Genomic DNA, 21,468 nt, shown 5'->3' on the forward strand with positions numbered 1-21,468 from the left:
TCTGTCAGCATCAATTCAGCCAGGAGAGCCCTGAAGGAATGAAACATGAGGACAGAGGTTGTCTGCCAGAGAGGGAAATGTCAGTGACAGAGGCTACTTCTCTGGGGAGCCGAGGGCAAAGGAGCAGCTTGAGAAGAGGTTCCTTAAACAGTAAACACAAATACTTCACATTGTTTCCCCATATACCATAAGACTAGATCAGAATCACTCTTTTTTAAATATTTTATTTTTTTCTCAATTACATGTAAAAACAACTTCTAACATTTTTTTTAAGTTCTGAGTTCCAAATCCTATCCTTCCCTTCCTCCTTTCCCCCCTCCCTAAGGTAAACGATCTGGTTATACATGTTTGATCATGTATAATATTTTGTGCAAAAAGACTCAAACAAACAAAAAGAGGCAAAAAACAGTATGCTTCAGTCTGTGCTCAGACAGCATCACTTCTCTCTCTGAAGGCAGACAGCATTTTTCATCCTGAGTCCTTTGGGAACATCTTGGATCACTGTATTGCTGAGAATAGCTAGGTCAGTCATTGACAATTCTTCATTGTTACAATATTTCTGTTACTGTATACAGTGTTCTCCCAGTTCAGCTCACTTCACTTCGCAGCAGTTCATGCAAGTCCTGCCTGGTTGAAATCAGCCTGCTCATCATTCTTATAGCACAGTAATATTCCATTACATTCATATACCACAACTTGTTCAGCCATTCTCCAATTGATGGGCATCCCTTTGATTTCCAATTCTTAGCCTCCACAAAAAAAGCTGTTATAAATATTTTTGTACAAATAGGTTCTTTTTTTTTTTTTAAATCTCTGGGACACAGACCTAGCAGTGGTACTACTGGATCAAAAGAATCAGAGAGTCTTAAAAGTTGGGAGGGATCTTAGACATCATGTTAAAAAACAAGTGACAACTATTCACCTTAGGGAAGAAGGGTAGTTTTGTTTTCTTTGAAAAAGAATCCTCAGCCCAGTAACTTCATTCTTGATCAGCTGATCCAGCCCTCACAATGATCATCTCTCAATCCAGCAGGAGGGAAGCCTACTGCCCCCCACAGAGCTCTCAAAAACCTGGGCACAGCCCAGAAAGTAGCTGCTCTGAGAATTACTTTGGGATTCGTCGCAGTTCATTCATAAGCCAAAGGGCAACGCTGAGCAAAGCCAGGGACCCTGACTGGTGAACCGCAGCCAAAGGAGTGGGAACATACAACAGGAGAGTACTAATGCCCAAGCCCACCTGTTGGAAAACAAACAAAAGCAGAATGAATGTAGGAGAACAACAGTAATTATGGTGATTTTTTAAAGAAACTGAATATGGCTAAGCAAAATCAAATAAGCTACATTTCCATGTGTTTTCCCATTAGTATTAAATGTAAGATAAAGTGGAAATGTCCAACAATAATTGATAGCACATACTCAAGTTATATCCACAGAGAGCAAAAAGGCAGATTGGTACAGAGAATACAAAGGAATACAGCAGGGGGAGGGGAGGCACACATCACAGTGCCCCAAACCCAAAGGTGCCCTCATTTTGGGGAAGAGTGGTTTAGTCCTATGAGAATGTGGCATCTGTCAGTGGTCACATCTGTGATGTGGGCTGGCACAGTGAAAGACTGCAGGAATTGGAGTCAAGGACTACTTCTCTTCATGAGTTCAAATCCAGCCTCAGACACTTACTAGATGTGTGACCCTGGGCAAGTCATGTAACTCTGTTTGCCTGTTTCCTCATCTGTCAAATGAGATGGAGAAGGAAATGACAAGCCACTCCAGTATCTCTGCCAAGAAAACCCCAAACAGGGTCACAAGGAGTTGGACATGACTGAACAACAAAAGATCACAGGGTCGCTGACTTCTCTATTGAGAGCTGGAAGAGACTTCAGAGCTGATCTAATTTAACTTCTCCATTTTAGATAAGGAAATTGAAGTCCAATTAGGTTTGTGGCATGCCTAAAACTGACTGCACAGCTAGTAGACATCAGTGGCATGATTTGAACTCAGTTTCTCTAACTCCAAAGCGCTTTCCACAACATGATATTTCTGGGAAAATCAGGTTTCCAGCTCCTGATTCTTAAGAGGGGTCCCAGTTATGAGAACAGTAGCGTGGCTGGAAGGAGAAAGCTTGGGGAGGAAATAAGGTCAGAGGGTTCGTGGGAAAAAGAGGACGAGAAAAGGGATGGTAAAGATCAGGGAAAGATGATCAAGAAAGATGGAATGGTTCTGGAAAGACAGCTCAGGGCACTGGTTCATTCATATATTTAGTCAATACCTATTAAGCTCCTACTATGTTCAAGGCATGATCCCTGGTCCTGGGGAAAATCCAGACAAAAGGGATGCAGAATGGTATGGCAGAAAAGGCCCAAGACTGGGGAGTCAATTCCCAGCTCTGCTTCTTCCTGCCTTGGCCTTCACCAGTCACTGGTCTCTCTGGACTTCCAAATCTTCAGCCATGAGTGGGGTTGTACTCTACGACCTCTAAGATCTCATTCACCCAGCTCCAAATCCAACCAGGTCATCCCCTGTGTTAGATTTTCCTCAATCCTTCGAAGTTCCATGACTTCAGCAGCATGAATACTCCCTCTCCCTACACATTAGCCTTCCACAATCGGAATAATCTCTGAGAATTTCCAGAGATAAAAACATTAGATCACCTGTAGATCACCCAGGCAACAAGCCCCTCCAAACACAGCTAGGCTGATCTAGACAAAACACTTCTGGTGTGCCACTGGCCATACCCAAAGCCTATCCAGGCTGGTAAAACCGACACTGGCCTGCTGAGCCAATGATAATCCAGGACCACCTCCATACCATAATCAAGAACTGTGGTAGGATTTCAACAGCAACGATTGTTTCATGGAAGTAACCATTCCCAAGCCCTTGGACTAGGCAATCACTAACCACATATTTGTCAGCTACTTAGATTTCCAAGATCTCTGCTGCTCCTCATTATAGAGCAGGAAAGTTCTGAGCTGTGAGCAGAACACACAGTGACATCAAGGACATGCTCAGACTAAAAGGTGTGATAGGATGGAAAAAACTGCTCAGCATTTGAATCCTGGCCATCCGCTCACCAGCCGCAAGACTGTGAGCAAGTCACTAGCCTCAGTTTCCTCACCTGCAAATGGGGAGGCTAGAAGTACTCACACCACTTCTATGCCACAGGTGTGTTGTGAGGATTAAATGCGATCATGTAGGCAATGTGCTTTGAAGCTGTAAAGTATTAGATAAAGGTTGGCAACGATAATTACCACTGTCATTATAGGGTTATAGCATCAAGCGCTGGAAAGGTCCTTCGTTCTCATTTACATGAACACCCTCATCTTACACAGGAATAACTAAGGTACTGAAAGACAAGGGATTTGTCCAAGGTCACAGAGGTACTAAGAACAGAGCCGAGACTTGAACCCCAGCCCTGCCTTCAATCTTGTGCTCTGCCCATTACACCATGCTAATTAAATAAATGGTCAATACCTGTGCATAGGCCACAGTCAACAATGTTGCCACCGCCATTTTGGCCCTCCGAGGAAGGGGGACTCTCCGGGAGAGGAAGTAAAGCCCAGTAATGGCTGTGACTGTAGTGACTCCCTACAAGAAAGGAAGAAGCTGTCAGAGCTGCTCCTAAGAATAATGACTTTTTCCCAGTTTTTAACTTCCACCCCTTACACTTTGTAAACATGTTGTCTTCTGGCAACATTACTAATGCCCATGTATGACAAACAGACCAAGAGATAATACTGTCTGCAACCCACAAGATCTGGCTGTTTTCACCATCATCTAATATAGTGTTGGAAATGTCAACCACAGCAACCAGAAAAAGAAGCTGAGAGAATGAACAAAGGCAAAGAAGATGCAAAAGCATCTTGGTTTATAGATTATTGGATGGTTTGCTTGGAGGAACCCAGGAATTCACTGAAAAAAATGAAGAAAAACAATTAGTATCCAAACAGATCTGTGATCTCACTGATTTGGGTGTCCCCTCAAGGGCTCACCCACGCTGTCTGGCCCTAAGCTTCCTGAGACTTCCTTTTCTCCTGACTTTGTGAAGACACCAATGGGGACCTCGAGCTGGCCCCTGTCATTCTTCCCTTTCACTACATAACCAGCCCATCTTCTTTTTCAGTCAGGGAAATCCCTGGTGACATCCTTAATCCAGTTATTCTCTGAAGGTCCTTATTTGTTCTAGGTTTCAGTCTGTTCATATCTACTATATATCTTGCCATCACCCTCAGTAATGCTTCCTTTTACTTTTTGTGAGACTAAGCTATATCTCGCAGCCATATAACCTGTAGAGATTACTCATCTATATGTATACGTAATATGGACACAGAAATACACATACATCATTATATATAGGTGCATATGCACTCATAGGTCCAAATGTACATGAATATGTATACATATACATATACATGTACACACACACACACACCACATCCCACCCCGGTATAAATAGTACAAGTGAACACAAATTTAAGACCAAATTTTATGTGATGACAGTGGAATGGAATTATTTCAGGCAATCACCAAGTTCCTTTGACCACTCCAAACTTCTTTCAAAAGTAAAGGTTCATCTTTTGAGTCATAGTATTCCACTGGTTTTGTTGTTTGGTTGCATGACATTGTGTACTACAAAATAATTAATAGCTCTGGTAAAGTATTAGGTAGAACTATATTATTAGTCTTTCTGTATAAAACCCAAGAAGAGGTACAAAGAAAAATTTCATCAAAATAACATGGACAAAATATTTGGGTCATACTATAACACACACGGGAATTACATAACTCCACATAAAACACTCTTTACAGAAATAAAAGGCTCCAAAGCTTTTGCCAATGTTCATACTTTGGATTTTTATTTTTTGCTTTACCCTTTTCCTATTCTATCTAATATCATATTCAATTAATTCAATACTTATTAAGCACCCATATGCCCAGCACTATGCTAGGCCTTGGGGACACAACAACAAATAACCCCTCTCCAAGGAGCATACATTCTACTGCATTCATGTCATAACCCATTAGACTGTAAATTCCTCAAAGACAAAGACTGTATCTTTTTTTTTTACCTTCTATATTCTAATGGCATCTGGCAAAAACCAGTTGCTTAATAAACATTCAAATGTTTTGTTTTTGTTTTTATATTCTTAGTGCCTTAAGCAGGGTCCTGATTATGTTTAGCCCTCAAAAAATACTTGTTTAAATGAACTGACTTGTCAGGTGTGGTGGCCAGTGGGCCAAGTGCACATCTACGCCAAGCTGGGGGTTAATATTGTGGGCCCTGGGGACTGGGAAGCCACTAGGCTGTCTAAGGAGGGACAAACAATCCCAGGTCAGAAGTGGATGAAGTCAAAGATCCTGTGCTGATGAGTGGGACTGGGTCTGTAAAATAGCCCCTGTACTTCCAGCTTCTTTTTAAGACAAACATACCAGGATTCGGTGATCAAACTGCACCATGGTTGGATTCTCAAAGACGTTCCTAAGGACTGGAGAGAAAGTAAAAAGGTCCTCTGGGATCCATCTCTCTCCCATTTTGGGGAAGGAATTGTATACAAGGCCAGCATCCAGGCCTGCCACAAAGGCCCCTGTAGTTCAAGATAAATTAAAAAACTCAAAATAAGAGGAAGCTAACCAATATAATATCTTTTACATGTAACACAAAACAATATGCTGCACTTTTTTATTCTGATGCTATAAGGCAGAAAATAATAAAAGTAACGGAGGCATTCTGGTAATCAATCCACAGGCATCTGTTAAGCACCTACTATGTGCCAGGCTCTGTGTTAGGCTCTGTGGACACAAAGACAAAAATAAACCTGTTTGAATGGAGGAAATCACAGGTACACACCTATATAATCTGATGCATCAAAAAATAACAGCCAGGTGAGCAGAGTGTATATAAGAAGATCAGAAAGGCAGGATGGGGCTGGATGGCAACAAATGACTTTATATTTAATCAATGGAGAGCCCCAGGAGTGCACTGATTAGAAGTGACATGGCCAAATTTACACTTTACGAAAAGCCCTTTGGCAGTACTAAATGATCACGAAATAATCCTTCCCCTTGATGGTGCTCTGTGTGAAAAATACATTTGGGGAAGGCTTAGACAAAATTATGGATTACAGACTCACAACTGATTTGTTAAAGTGAAGCTAAGAACAGCACTAAATGATCATGAAATAACCCTTCCCCTTGATGGTGCTCTGTGTGAAAAATACATTTGGGGAAGGCTTAGACAAAATTATGGATTACAGACTCACAACTGATTTGTTAAAGTGAAGCTAGGAACAACTGTGGTATTTCTCTCATCTCTGGAATTAAAGCAATGCTTTCTCAGGAAAACCCTCAAAGCACTGCTATTGTATCAATTACGTTCTGATATGACAAAAGGCTAGGAAATTAAAGATGGAGAAATACAGACTCAATATCTGAGAATCAAGGTGATGAGAAAACAGAGGCTGGACAGCAGGGGAGAGGTGAGGGGGAAGGTGATGAATAGAAGACATGGGGAGACAGGATGCAGTGGGAAGGATGAAGAATCAAGAGGACCCCAGGATGACATGATGGCAGCATTCAGGGAGCAAGACCGCATACCTGAAAGGGCTGTAAGGAAAACCAGCCCCGCCGTCCCGTGGGCAAATCTCCTCAGCTGCAGAAGCTGACGGGTTTCCGGCAACTGTACAATGTAAGGAAGATGAATCACTTAGAAAATGATATTGCTAGGTCTAAAAACAGGCCACACATTATTTCAAAAAGTGAAAAATAAAGGCAATTAAGTGGCTAACACGGGAGGTTAAAATGCTTTCCAATGTCTGAAGAGAACATCCCAAGAGATAAGGCTGTTTTGTATAGTATTTAGTGTTCAACAAGGATGAGTCAGCTACATATTCACCAGATGAGCACCGACAAGGTGCCAAGCCTCTATGTCTTCTCTCTCTCTCTTTCTTTCTAAAATTTAATGAATTTATTCTCTTTTTTCTTAAAAAAAAAAAAATTTTTATAATTCTGAACTTCAACACCCTCCCAAAAAAGCATTTTTCACATACATAGTAGAACATAAAAAGAGGATTGTATATAAACATATGAATCATAAGACTATTTTTCTTGCTTTTTTAGAACGTATACAACAAATTTCACTTTATTTTACAAAACTCTTGTTCGTGGCTTCTTTTGAACTTCTTTAGGTGTTCTGTGCACTTTAAATAATGTTTCTAGAGCCTCTGTGGGGGTAGAGAGTTACCATTTTGCTGATCTTTCAAAACGTACTCCACAAGTAGGCTGGAATAACAACCAAGAATAACAAAAAAATCCTTTGTAATAAGTATAGACAAAAAAAATCAATCATCACAGTGGCTCTATGAAAAACTGTATGTTTCTTTTTGTACCCTGATTCCATCACCTCTCTGTCAAGAAATGAATGAATAAAAAAAGCATTTGCTAAAGGCAAAGCACTGTGCTAAGGCTGGGGATATGGATAGAAAAGTAAGATAATCCTAGCCCTCAGAGTTCACATTCTAAGGGGGAAGACAACACACATGAAAGGTTTCAGCTACAAGTAAGATGGAAAGGCCCCATGGTCCTTAAGGTACAAGAGCAAAGCAGATTTTAATGCCTCTTCTTTTCTGTCATTTCCACTGACAAAACGGTGCCATTTCCAAGACCGGACCACTTGACAGGGTCAAGGACTTTAGGGACAAGAACATTCCTTTCTAGGTCTTCAGTAGCTGGAGCTGAAGCTCCTGCAAGAGCAGCTGCCAGGCTACACCTTCACAGAGGTAGCAGCTTCCCAGGATGGCAGGTACTGGGCAAGAAGCACAGCACATTGCTATTCCCAAGGCTCTTAGGCTCAGGATCCTGGTCTGTTTCCATCAGGGTCTGAGGGGAGATGGTGGGCCAGAGGGTGCTGGCGGTTTGACTTGCCTAGCTCATGCTGTCCTCTGTCCCTGCCTCTCAGCGAAGCTGGCCTGCCTGCCCTGTAGGTGCCACCTGATGGGAATGGTGGGACCCTTCTCCACAAGAGGTGCTTCTTTGGATGACATATGTGAGCATTTGCCAGGACAATCTGCTTCATCCTCAGTGCTCTGAAGACATTTCATTGACCAGAGTTCTGTAGGCTTCCAAAGTTGGTTTTTGTTTCTTTACAACGTTGCTGTCTTTGTATAAGACATTCTGGTCCTACTTACTTTACTCTGCAATAGTAAACAGGACCCAGGAGTCTCAAATCCTCTTTCATCATTTCTTAGGCACAATCATATTTCATCACATTCGTATGCCACAATTTGTTCAGTCATTCCCTAACTGATAGGCATTCCCTTTGACTCTAGTTCTTTTTTCTTTTTAATCCCACCTTCAGAAAGGATTTTTGCTTTCCTTGTGACTATTCTCTCTCCAGTGTTAGATAAAATTTAAAAGTTTTTACACAATCAAAACCAATGCAGCTAAAATTAGAAAGGAAACAGGTTGTTCAGTCATATCTGACTTTATGTTCCCATTTTCTAGTTTTCTTGACAAAGGTACTAGAGTGGTTTTGCCATTTCCTTATTCAGCTCATTTGACAGATGAGGAAACTGAGGCAAACAGGGTGAAGTGACTTGCCCAGGGTCACACAGCTAATAGTGTCTAAGGTTGGATTTGAACTCATGAAGATGACTCTTCTTGATTCCAGTGCTATATCCATTTTGCCATCCAGTTGCCAAGGAAACAGGCAATGGGGGTGGGGAGTGAAGGGCTTGGGGCAGATTTTTACAGTAAATTTCATTGATAAGAATCTTATTTCCTAGATATATATGGAACTGATTCAAAAATATAAGAATAATAGCCATTCCCCAACTGAAAAATGCTCAAAGGATATGAAAAGACTAGTTTCTAAATAAGAAATATAAGCTCTCAAAAGCCATATAAAAATGCTCCAAACCACTAAGAATGAGAGAAATGCAAATGAGAGGGATTTCTGACATTCCACGAAAGAGCAAGAAATATTAGAACAAAAACAAAAGATTTTTTAAAAATTGAAGAAATCCTAACATATCTGAAATAAAAAAAAACAACTGATCTAGAAAACAGGTCAAGATTTAAGGATCATTAGACTCCCTGAAAACAGTGATTAAAAAAGAAAGCTTGAACATTATAGTTAGAGAAATCAAAACAAAAACTGCCTTTCCCCTACGTCCACTTATTTTCCCTACGTCCGCTTATTTTCCCTACGTCCACTTATTTTCCCTATGAGTATGATGATTTTCTACACCAAACTCTGTCTATGTGTGTTGTTCAACTAACTCTCCTTTGTCCATTTAAGATAAAAGTCAAGTTCAGCCATGCCTGCTTCACCCATCCTTTCCCCCTGTTTGGATATTTTTTTCACTGATAGTTCTAGCCCCTTCCTTCTACTTTGGACACTAACAGTATACAAAGAGTACTTTCTAAACTACACTTTATCTGACTTTTATTACCCCCACCTTTGCTTTCCCTTCTTAAAACTACGCAATAACACTAATCCACTCTCAAGTATGCTTTCTTTTTTAAAAAAAAAATTTAATTGCCTTAATGCTTTTTGAAGACGTTGAGGTCTGAAGAGACACATTTCTTCTCATCCTTCCAACTGCCCATATAAATTTGCCTTTCTGGTTTTTTGGACTCTTGGATTTGCATCTTATAGTTCCTACTCAGCTCTGGTTTTGTCATCAGAAATGTTGGAAATTCTTCTATTTCACTAAAGGTCCATTTTCTCCCCCTGCAGGATTTTATAAGTCTTTTGCCTTATAGAATACCATATTCCAAGATCTCTCATTCTTGAGTCATCCTGACTCTGCTTCTTTCTGGAACCTGTAGTATTTTTTCTTTGACACAGGAGCCATAGATTTTGGTTGTGACACTTCTGGGACTTTCCCTTTGGGACTCTTCTGGGGGTGATCAATGGATTCTTTGTATCTCTACTTTGCCCTCTGGTTCTAATATATATGGGCAATTACCGTTCAGATCTATGGTTTACTCATCTCTCCAGCTTTAGTTCCTGAATACATATGTGAATAAAAATTCCCTCTACAACATATCTGACAATGGGCAATGACCCACACTTTGATTGCGGATCTCAAGTGAAGGAGAACCTAGTCTCTTGCAGTGCAGGGCATTCCACTTCTGGTTGGCTTCGTTAGGGAGTTTTTTCTTATTTTAACCCTAAATTTGCTTCTTTGAAACTTCTATCCATTGTTCCTAGTTTTGCTTTTTTTTTTTTTTAATTTTTTTTTATTTTTTTATTTTGTAATGTTTAACAATCACTGCCATACAATTGCGATTTTATCCCTCCCCACCTACTCCCCACTACCCCCCTCCCTCCCCACGACTGCATACAATTCTGTATAGATTCTACATATACTTTCCTATTGAGTATATTTTCACTATAGTCATGCTATGTAGTCAGACTAAGATAAATGAAAGAAATCGTATAACAAATCAGAACATGATATACAAACACATACACATACACAAACATGATCTGCTACAATATGTGAGTGACTTCCATATTTCTCTCTCTGAGTGTGGCAGGCATTTTGCCTTGAGATCCTCCATTGGGATTTTTTTTTTTTTTTTTTTTGGTAAGAAGTTCTTGTGTTATTACAAAAATCTAAGTCTACCAGAAAAAACTCTCACACACTGTGGTTGTTGCTGTGCATAAAGTTCTCCTGGTTCTGCTCCTTTCACTCAGCATCAGGTCATATAAGTCCTTCCAGGCCTCTCTGAAGTCTTCTTGTTCATCATTTCTTATGGCACAATAGTACTCCATTACATTCATATACCATAATTTATTCAGCCATTCCCCAATTGATGGACATCCCCTTGACTTCCAGTTTTTGGCAACTACATAGAGTGCTGCTATAAATATTTTTGTACATGTGGGACCCTTTCCCATTTTTATGATCTCTTGGGGATATAGTCCTAGTAGCGATATTGCTGGGTCAAAGGGTATGCACATTTTTGTAGCCCTTTGGGCATAGTTCCAAATTGCTCTCCAGAATGGTTGGATGAGCTCGCAGCTCCACCAACAATGAATTAGTGTTCCAACTTTCCCACATCCTCTCCAGCATTTATCATTTTCTTGTTCTGTCATGTTTGCCAATCTTATAGGTGTGATGTGGTACCTCAGAGTTGTTTTGATTTGCATTTCTCTAACCAATAGTGATTTAGAGCATTTTTTCATATGATTATAGATAGCTTTAATTTCTTCCTCTGAAAATTGCCTGTTCATATCCTTTGACCATTTATCAATTGGGGAATGACTTGTATGATTATACATTTGGATCAGTTCTCTATATATTCTAGAAATGAGGCCTTTATCCCCGAGCTTAGCTGTAAAAATTCTTTCCCAATTTACTACATCCCTCCGGATTTTGGTTGCATTGGGTTTGGTTGTGCAAAAACTTCTCAGTTTAATGTAATCAAAGTTATCCATTTTGCATTTCATAATGCATTCTATCTCTCCTTTAGTAAAGAATTCTTCCCTTCTCCATAGATCTGATAAGTACACTATTCCTTGCTTCTCCAGTTTATTCATGGTCCTAGTTTTGCTTTTTATGGCCAAGGAGAAAAAGTCTAATTTGTCATTCTACATGATAGTCCTTCAAATATTTCTCCTTTCCTCTCTTCTCTAGGCCAAACATTCCTAATTCCTTCAACCAATCCTCATAAAATTATCTCTAGGACCCTAACCATCACAGTTTTCCTCTTCTGAACTTTCCAGCTTTCCACTGTCCTTCTTAAAATATGGCACACAGAACTGTATATAACATTCCAATCATAGTCTGACCAGGCCACAATACTATTACCATCTCCTTATTCCTGGAAGCTATGCCTGTCTTAATGAAGACCAAGGTCACGTTAGCATTACTGGTTGCCATATTGCAGTTTTGACTTATAAAGAATCTGTTATCTACTCAGACCTCCAGACCTTCTTCAGGTAAATTGCTGTCTAGTCACACCTTTCTCATCTCACACTTACAAAGCTAATTTTTAAAATCAAAAGTATAAAAATTAACATTTATCTCTATTAAATTAAAAATAAGACAAGGCCCAACATTCTAGGCTGTTAAGACATATCTGGATCATGTCTTTCAGTGTGTTAGCTATTCATTCCAGTATTGTGTCATCTGTAAATCTGATAAGCATGCTATATTTAAGTCACTGACAAAAATGCTAAATACCACAGTTAGCTGTTTGGGGCATTCCACTATTGATTTCTTTCCAACTTGATATACAACCACTAATAACTGCTTTTTGGTTTCCAGCCATTAAACCAGTGCCAAATTGATTTAATTGTTCTATCACCCAGACTGTATCTCTTTGTCTTGATATGTGAGATGAAAGAATTCGTTAAGCTAAAATCTAAGGAAACTACATCTACAGCATTACCCATAAATATATTAGCTTAGTAACCTGTCAAAAAAAAGTGAAGTCAGTTTGGCATGAACAATTTTTATAGAAGCTACACTAAGTGATCACTGTTTCCATTTCTAGATGCTCATTACCCATCTCTTTGATAACCCCACCTAGACTTTTCACAGAAATTAAACCCAGGCTCACGTGCCTGTAGTCCATAGATTCGGCTCTCCTGCCCTTTAAAAACTAGAAACATTTACCCATCTCCAGCATTGCGGAGGCAATGGGGGCCTCGACAGTCTTTCAGAGATCACCATCACTGGCCCAGCAGAATATTTATCAGTTCTTTTGGGACACTGAGACACAGTCCACTTGAGCCTAGTGACTTAATCTCATCCAGAGGCAGCTAGATGATCTCTTGCCAGCTCCATATTTATTTTGAGTTTCGGTTTCCAATTTTGGTTTTGTTCTTTGCAATCTAAAGATTATTCTTGTTGGTAGAGAAAAGAGAAACAATCTAAGAGCTCAGGAGCTCTGCCTTCCTCCACCTCAGGTGGAATCTCTGAATCTTCTCTTTCTCCAAATAAAGCTTTTAAAAAATGTTTCTTCTTGTTTTGAGTTGTCTTCAACCAGTCTCAATTTATTCTGAATTTTAGTATTCCTGTCCCTATCCTTGTAGGACTGTGCCATGCTTTTAAAACTCCCTCCATTTCCTGCTCTTTTTTTTCTTGTCTTAAAACTTAGGATGGTCAATAAGTTAGTTTCCTGTGCACCCAGATCATTCTCTGTAGAGATTGATGTGCATAAAAGTGATAGCTGAGGGACTAGTAGATGGGATCTCTGAAAGAGAAAGGGTATGGGAAAAAAAAGCAGAGGACTGAGAAAAGAACTTTGGAAAATACATTTAGTTACTGGAAAGAAAATGAATAATTAAGAGGTAGGAGAATCAGGAGAGAAGTATCACAGACACCAAAAAAGAAAAAGGTTTCAAGGAACAAAAGCTAGATTTTTTTTTTAAGAGCATGAACTGAAAAAGACCAGGTACTTAGGAGGTACCTAGAATACAGGTCTGGTAAGGTACAGGGGACAAATGTCAGGTTATAGGTGACAAGGAGGGGGTGGATTTTCAGGAAGTAAAGGCAGCAAGGGTAGACTACTTAATCTCTAAATTTGGCTGTGAAAAGTAGGAAAGGAATAAAATCATCCAAATGTAGATTACATCAAATTTTTAATTTTAGGTTGGTTTTTCACTGACACCCAAAACATTTATGTGCAGCCTTTCCCAACTGTCAGGTGGTGTACACAAAATAATTTCAATATTAGAATGAGAAAAAAAATTCTGAAGACAAATTCACTGCAAAGCATATATACGTAAGCTTCTCATTTTGTCCTATACATGTTCATAAAACTATCAATACATCCAGCTTTCTTCTACCCTTAAAACACCCCTCACTTAACCCTACTATCTCCTCAAGCCAACATCCCATTTCCCTTCCCTTTCACAGTCAAACTAAAAATAAGTTGTGTACCCTTGGTGCCTTCCACTTCCCCTCTCGTTCACTTCTCATTGCCCCTTACAATCAGGCTTCCAGTCAATCGCTCAACTCAAACTGTCCTCTCCATACCACCAATGGCCACTGCTTCCTCCTGTATGCTCTTTCTCCTCTGGGTTGTTGGGATTCTGCTCTCGACTCTGACTGCTTTCATGACTTGGATTCTCCTCCTACCTCTCTGATTCTTCCTTGAATTTCTTTGCTGAATCATCGACCACATCCTGCCCCTTTCAGTGTACCCCAAGGCTCTGCCCTGGCACTAATTTTCTTCTTTCAATCACTTTTGGTGATTCCATCAATCAAGAAGGGTTTAAATATCTCTTCAAGGTGACTTTAGGAGCTATTTATACAGTTGCCTGCTGGATATTACAAATCAGATGTCCCACAGGCATTTCAGACTTAAAATAACTCATCATACTCCATCTATTCAAATCTACTTCTTTTCGTAACTTCCCTATTTCTGTGAGGGCCACCACCATCCTTCCTATCACTCAAGGCTTGCAAACTAGGAGTCATCCTTAACTCCATGCTCCTCCACCCCTCGTATCCAAACAGGTGCCAAGTCTTGCCTTCTCTCCACACTCAGCTGCCAAAGTGATATTCCTAGATCACAGGTGTGACCACTCCTCTGCTCAAAAACTTTAATGGTTTTACCCCTAGGATCAAATACAAATTCCTCTGTTTGGCATTTAAAATCCTTCACAACCAGAGTAATCTGCTAGGTTTTTACATGCCTCCCTTCACAAATTCTATGGTCCATCCAAACTGGCCTTACTTTTTCTCTGTGCCTTGCATAGGTTATCTGCCCAGAATGCACTCCTTCCACTGGTCTGTTTCTTATAATCGCTAGTTTGCTTCAAAGCTCAGGTCAAACAATATCTCCTATATGGAACCTTAACTAATCTCACCAGTTTCTGGTACTTCCTCCCCCAAATTACCTCATATTGATTTTGTATATTTATGTTTCTGCTGTCTCCCTCAATAGAAGCTCCTTGAGAGCAAGGAGGAGTTTCTTTTTGTCTTTGCAGCCCCAGCACCTAGCACACAGCGGGCACTCAACAAATGCTTGTTGTTGTTTCTGTAAAGCAAATTGTAAAACTCAGCTCATCAATCTCCTTCCTGACAATGAATCCCCTTCCCCACTACTCACTTCCTGTCAGTGGTCACCCATCCTTCTTTGTCTCCACTTCTAGATAGATTTTTATACGCTTCTATATCAGTCAATATGTCTTGAACGAACCAATCAGAAGAGGTATCCTTACTCTCAAAAATTAATCCTCTATTATACAGGTTTTCTTGAAATGGAAATTCATGGTTTTATACTGAATCCTCTCTTATGTTCTGCTGTGTGCATGGAAATTTTTTTCTTTTCTCATTTTGTATTTAAGTTTAAAATAAATTTAAAAATTACAAAAAAAAGTTATTCTTCTACTTGTGCCTTGACCCCTGCTTCCTCCAGGCCCGTCTTCTTCTTTTCCTTTCATTGTCAAAATTCTTCAACTGGTGACTCCACTTGGCTTCTCCTACCCTTCTGCCTGCTTCTTCTCCCCTTTAATTCCTTCTGCTTCCCATCCACTCTTGAAATGCCCTTAATCCTCACGTCTCTGTACTCAGTCTTCTGTTTACACTCTCTCTGGAAGAGTTTGCCCATTCTTACAATTTCAGCTATTACTCTGATGGAGATAACCCCAAATCTGCATCTCTAGATGAGAACTTTCTCCTAAGCTCTAGTTCTCAATTTCAAACCACTTTCCCAGATGATTCTATCTACAGGCTCTACTATCACCTTGAATACACTCCCACCCAAAGTTTATCCAGGGTTATTTTCTGGCCATTCTAGGTGGCTGACTATACTTTTCACACCTGCTATAAAGTGTATTAGTGCGAACAATGATGGAAGTGTCACGCAGGTACAATATGGAACATATCATTATCAAGTCTCTCTATAAAGGGTCATATCTTGTTTTTACATGTTAAGTTAATCCAGGCATCGTGTCCTTTAACCAACATGTAGAACACATCCTATCATAGCACTGAAGTACTCTGCATACGTTACATATTCCTGGATGCAACAAGTAATAAAGATAACACTAAGTATACAACACTTGTCTTATTCTATGTTACCTTACATTCACAAATCACCTTTGCTCTGAATCTCTTTATCTTCCTTCCTTTGAGTCTTCCAGAGCCACGTGTCGAGGGTTTTATCTCTCAGCGAAGGGGTTCTTAACCTGAGGTCCACGGACTTGCTCTTTAAAAAACTGTTCCTAACTATAACTAAACACACTGGGCTTTCTTTATAAGTCTTTATTTATTTGATGCTTTGAATAACAATTGTCTGAGAAGCAATCTGTAGGCTTCCCCACACATTGCCAAAGGGAAAGAGGACACAAAAAGCTAAAGAAGCTGTGCTTCCATAAGACTTCTTCCAACTTCATTATTTAAAACTGTCTTCTCATCATCCTCGATGGACTCTTGTACACTGTCATGCTGATAAGAAGTCCTGCCTTTAAACTGATCCTGCCTTTGGGTGACTGCTCCAGCTGTCTCCCAAAATTTATGCAGCCTTCTATTAAATGACTTTTTTAGGTCACAGAATTCAATGCTCCTTTCGTTCTTGGCAATGTTTTGTTTCTAGAACATTGGTAGACTTCATTATAAGGAAAGCTTTACTTAGGTCAACCATCACCCATAGTTCACTAACTTCTAAATCTTCAATGAGTTAAGACACCCAGTTCGCTGACACCAGCATCACTGAAGGAATATAAGCAGATGCCACGGGAGCCATCTGTGGAATGCAGAATGCTGCTTACCTTGTCTTGAGGAAGCAAGAGGGACAGCGCCGTCCACAAGCTGGCACAATAGAGGACAAGGGCCGAGCCCAAGTGAGCGGCCAGGCGATACTGGCTCACCCGAGGGATGTCATAAGAATCTGGTTTTTCTTCTAATCCACTCTTCACCATATACCATCCGAGTAGTCCCTAACAACAAATGGAGAGAAAGCAAGATATAACATGATTTAAACCGACCACATAACTACATACCTTGGAGGGAAATAATTTTATTAAGGTTAAATGAATGGTGTCCTCCCATGTCCCTGAGGTTTCAGAAATTGAAATTTGCCCCATTCCACAGCAAGACAAGGTTATTTCTCCTCTCACACTTTGAAAATCTAACACCTCAAAATATGCTCCAGGTCCTATGTCATTCAAGAGACTTTGTTTCCACCTTTATCCCTTCCTGCTCTGGCATCAAAACCATAGCATTAAGGGCAATCACCAGCTCAAATGATTCAAAGAGACAAGGTGTTGGTTGCAAGGTGGCTTCCTAGCTGGTACTAAAAAGGGCCAACGCTGTAATATAACTGTCCCACCATTATACATCTGCCTCTCACCCTACCATCAATGCATAAGATCTCAGGATCATAGATTTCAAATAGGAAGGGCTGTTAGAGACCTTAATCTAACCCTCTCTTTTTATAGACCAGGAAACTGAGAAGCAAAGAGGCTAAGTGATTTGAGGTCACACAAGCAAAACAGGGATTTGAATCAGGTTCTCTAATTTCTAAAAAGTCCTTTTTGTGACTTTTTTCCTCCTTCAAGGTAGCTCTTGACATTCATTTTAAACTACTTTCATGTATATAAAAATGGCAAAGGGGAACCATATAGTGATTTGCCATACTCTTAGAGGTTTGCTGGCATCTTTCCTGCCTCTGTCTTTAATATACATATTTCACAAGTCATTTTCCCCTCTGCCTTTTCCATCTTCTGCCTCTCAGCAGGCTAGTCCTGATGCCCTTTCAGACTTCCCCACTGCTCTGGACTCGTGTTTCTGTATTTTCAGGGACACTGTACTTTTATCTCATGTTTCTATCATCTCTCAAGCTCTTATATTCACCTGCTCATTCACTGTGAGGAGTCTTCTAAAGATCTTTCATTCAGGAACTTAACATATACAATTTCAATCACTGTTTGTCCTCATTTCTCACCTGTCTGCACTCCCCAGGGCTTGGACTTCACTGCCCCAGGAATCTCATCATTCCGAAAGATCACTTCAATCCTAGAACTTAAATCTTATCACACTCCCTGACCCTGGGGCCCTTCCCTCTGACTGGAGAGCTCCTCTCATAACCTCCATTTAATGAGGGCACCCAGGCCAGCCATCAATTCATTTCTCACTCAGCTGCACTCCTCTGGACTTTGTCAGCATGTCCCACACCCTCTTCTTCCCCCTGCTCCCCAGCTTCTTTCTGTGTGGTCTTCCATTGTTATATAAACTAACTCACCTGGAAACAGACTAAGCCACAGAGGGCAAGGGCACGACCTTTCATGCCATGGGTGAGCCAACCCTTTCTCCAAAAGTAGACAGTGGGAAGGATATATGCTAGTCCCACGATCCGTCCCCACATTCGATGTGAATACTCCATGTACCAGATAAACTTGAATTCTGCCAAGGTCATGTTATGGTTCAAGCTAGGTGAGAGGGAAATCAATAAAGGAGAATAAGAAAATATTTTCTTAGTTAAGTTTAACATGACAAAACAAAGGTACAACTGCATAGCCTTACAAAATAGGGAATACCATCTTCCCCCTGAAGCCAGGAGTTGCCCCTTGCTAAAGAGTCTAAACATCAAGGTATATTTGTCAATGGGAGATTGTGTGTGTGTGTGTGTGTGTGTGTGTGTGTATGTGTACGCACGTGCGTGCGTGCGTGTGTGTGTGTGTGTGTGTGTGTGTGTGTGTGTGTGTGTGTGTCTAGGAAGTCAAGTAAAATTGTTGACCTTGTCTCTCATTTGCTGATATCTTCAATAAAAACAGCATTTTACATTCATTTAGGAAAACTCAGCATTTTCAGTGTTACTCTGGCATTCCTCAAAGGAATATCCTATCCCCCTACAGGATTCTCAAGGCTATCAGTAACCAAAAGGCCACCTGGGAGTTTCAGGTATAGTCCAGGAACACATAAAGCCTATCAGAGCCAGACACTAACAAAGAGAATCATGTATTTTGAAATATTTGACTAACAGTTAAAAAAAATGAAGATTAGGATGTTCCTATGGGATTTATCTTTTGTTTTCCACCATACTTCCATTCAATAAACTCAATTCAATTCCACTCAACAAATACTTGGTGTTTATTATTTTCAAATTATTGGCTTACATTTTAAATTCTGGGAACTGCTGGTATTTTTGGAATTCTGCTTCCCACTGTTCTTGGCTTGTGGGAGGTTTCATCTCCTTTATCAAGTGCCAATCTACCATGGAGAGCCCAGACTCTGTCAACCTTAAGATGAAAATAGAAATGGATACTATTAAGATTTTAAAAGAAATCTACTAGCTCCATTAATTATAGACTAAAGTACTAAACTTCTGAATTTAACCTTGCTAAGGATAACATTCTGCTTTCCCTCCTCTCACTGATAATTGGGTTTTTTTGGTAATTTTCCTTAAAGTAAAGGCATTATCAGGCACAAGTTGATCCCACCTTTTCTCTCACCTTTTCCTTTTCATTTCTGCTAGAATTTGACTGGCTCAGTCAATACTAAATCTGTTAAAAACCAAATTTTCCTATGAGATTCATCATCCCCTATATTTAGATCTGAAAAAAAACCTGAGATCGTATAGTCCAACCCCTTCATTTGACAGATGAGGAAACTGAGACCCAAGGAGTTTATATAATTTGCCCAAGTTAGTGGCAAAGTCCCATTTCCTATTTATGAATTTTGTGCTCTTTTCACTCTCCATTATTGTGCTCTTGAAAAACACATCAGAATTATTTTTTGTTCAGTCATTTCGATTGTGTCCGCCTCTTTGCGACCCCAGAGTTTTCCTGGCAAACATGCTGGAATGGGTTGCCATTTCCTTCTCTAGCTCCTTTTACAGAGGAGGAAACTGAGGCAAGCAGGGTTAAATGGCTTGCCCAGGGTCGCACAGCTAGGAAGTGTCTGAGGCTGGATTTGAACTCAGGCTTTCCTGACTTCAGGCCCAGCACTCTATTCAATCCATCACCTAGCTTCCTCCTCCTCCTCCCCCTCCCATCAGAATTACAGGTACTTTCTTTTACTGGATGACAGACGAATAGGCTCCTAATTCATCTCAAGTTTAATTGGGGACTGCTCACCTAGTCACTCCACCAAGAATAACTGCTCCTGCTACTGTTCCACTGCAGACCAAAAGCCAACGGCCCATAATCCGCTGGGCAGCCTTTCTGGGCACAGACACTGCTCCCGTTCCGGACTGCAAAGCTACTTCAGACAGAGTACTGTGCTGCCTCTGCCAGACACCGAGCTTTTGCCCATAATGGCAACCACACTAAGGACCAAGGGAAGAAATATCATGGTTTTAGAAGGAAGGTAAAACCTTCTAATATGCTAAACCTTTACCCTTGGTATCCTCTACGATTGTCTACCATATTGTCTTGTCCAGTTCTTACTAGTTACAAATTCCTTGAGGACAGGGGACATATCTTGTCAGACTTACAAATTCCAGTAGTACCCTTCTCAAGGGGCTTTCTTCACAACCTGGGGGTAGCATGCAGGAGCTAGAGGCAGCTGCATTTGGAATCAGGGAGATCTGGAGCCAAGTCCTACATCAGATATGTACCAGCTATGTAGAACTGGGGAAATCACTCCACTTGTCTAAACCTCAGTCCTTCTACAAAATAAAAGAAATGGACCCGCACGGAGCCCCCTTCTAAATCCTGAGCTCTTCATCTATGATCCTACCAAGTCAGAGCTGGGACTCCATCACACGTCCTTATGATCACATGATCTATCACTAGAAGAAATCTGAAGTATCACTTAGCCCATTCCAGGCCATAAAACTGTATTTATTAAAAGCTTAGTAGGTGTCGGGATGTGGGGCTCGCCGCCAGTTCCACAACCCTGTGGGGTAAGTGCGCTCGTTATTCCCGTTTTACATTTGAGGAAACTGAGGCAGACAGCGGTTGTGGTCTGCCCCCCGGGTCTCCCACACTTCAGGACCGCGGCTCAGACCGTTCGGCCACTGGTTCTACATAGTGTAGCAATAATTCGTATCTAGCATTTGTATATCGCACTGGGGTTCGCATGCCGCTTTACGTACGTCACCCCATCTGATCCTCAAGGAACTTCCTTTCTTTTGGGGGGCAGAGACAAAGGCGGGTACACAACATTAAGCAATGGCGGGGGGAGGGGCGGAAATCGGGGCGGTAACAGAATAGGTGATGAATAAAAGGAGGTTCCTCGGGCTGCCGGCCCCCTTCTGCCCCCGTCCTCATCCCCTCTCCGCCCTGACTGACCCCAGACCCGCATTTCACTGCTCCCTGAGCTAGCTCGGATCCTCTGGGAGCCCTGCTAGAGACCCATACCCTGGGGGCCCCCCTAGTAGTCAGGAGCCGGACGCCTGGACTGCCCAGCACCGCTTTTAGAGGAGGAAAGAGTAAGCGCAGCATCGCGAACTTGACTGCCGCAAGTCCCTCAAAATCACCGCCGTGCAACACCCCTCCTCAATCTCCGCACGCCTGCTTCCGGCCAAAGGAGAAAAATACTTCCGGGGCACGCAGATCCCGCCGGA

General features: G+C 41.0%; 1 protein-coding gene across 1 annotated transcript; it reads right to left on the minus strand.

Annotated features, from left to right (window-relative positions):
- Positions 1–208: 208 nt before the first annotated feature.
- COX15 (cytochrome c oxidase assembly homolog COX15) lies at positions 209–21,453 on the minus strand. The gene is made up of 9 exons (XM_072627109.1): positions 21,263–21,453; positions 20,036–20,226; positions 19,076–19,198; positions 18,202–18,388; positions 16,730–16,897; positions 6,589–6,670; positions 5,425–5,579; positions 3,469–3,582; positions 209–1,237 (listed from the first exon to the last, which is right to left on the minus strand). Exons 1-9 carry the CDS (start codon positions 21,344–21,346, stop codon positions 1,106–1,108), a joined length of 1,236 nt encoding a protein of 411 aa, XP_072483210.1. The 5' UTR covers positions 21,347–21,453; the 3' UTR covers positions 209–1,105.
- Between the last annotated feature and the right edge of the window lie 15 nt (positions 21,454–21,468).

The sequence above is a fragment of the Notamacropus eugenii genome, chromosome 1 (assembly GCF_028372415.1).
Source record: "Notamacropus eugenii isolate mMacEug1 chromosome 1, mMacEug1.pri_v2, whole genome shotgun sequence".
Classification (NCBI taxonomy): domain Eukaryota; kingdom Metazoa; phylum Chordata; class Mammalia; order Diprotodontia; family Macropodidae; genus Notamacropus; species Notamacropus eugenii.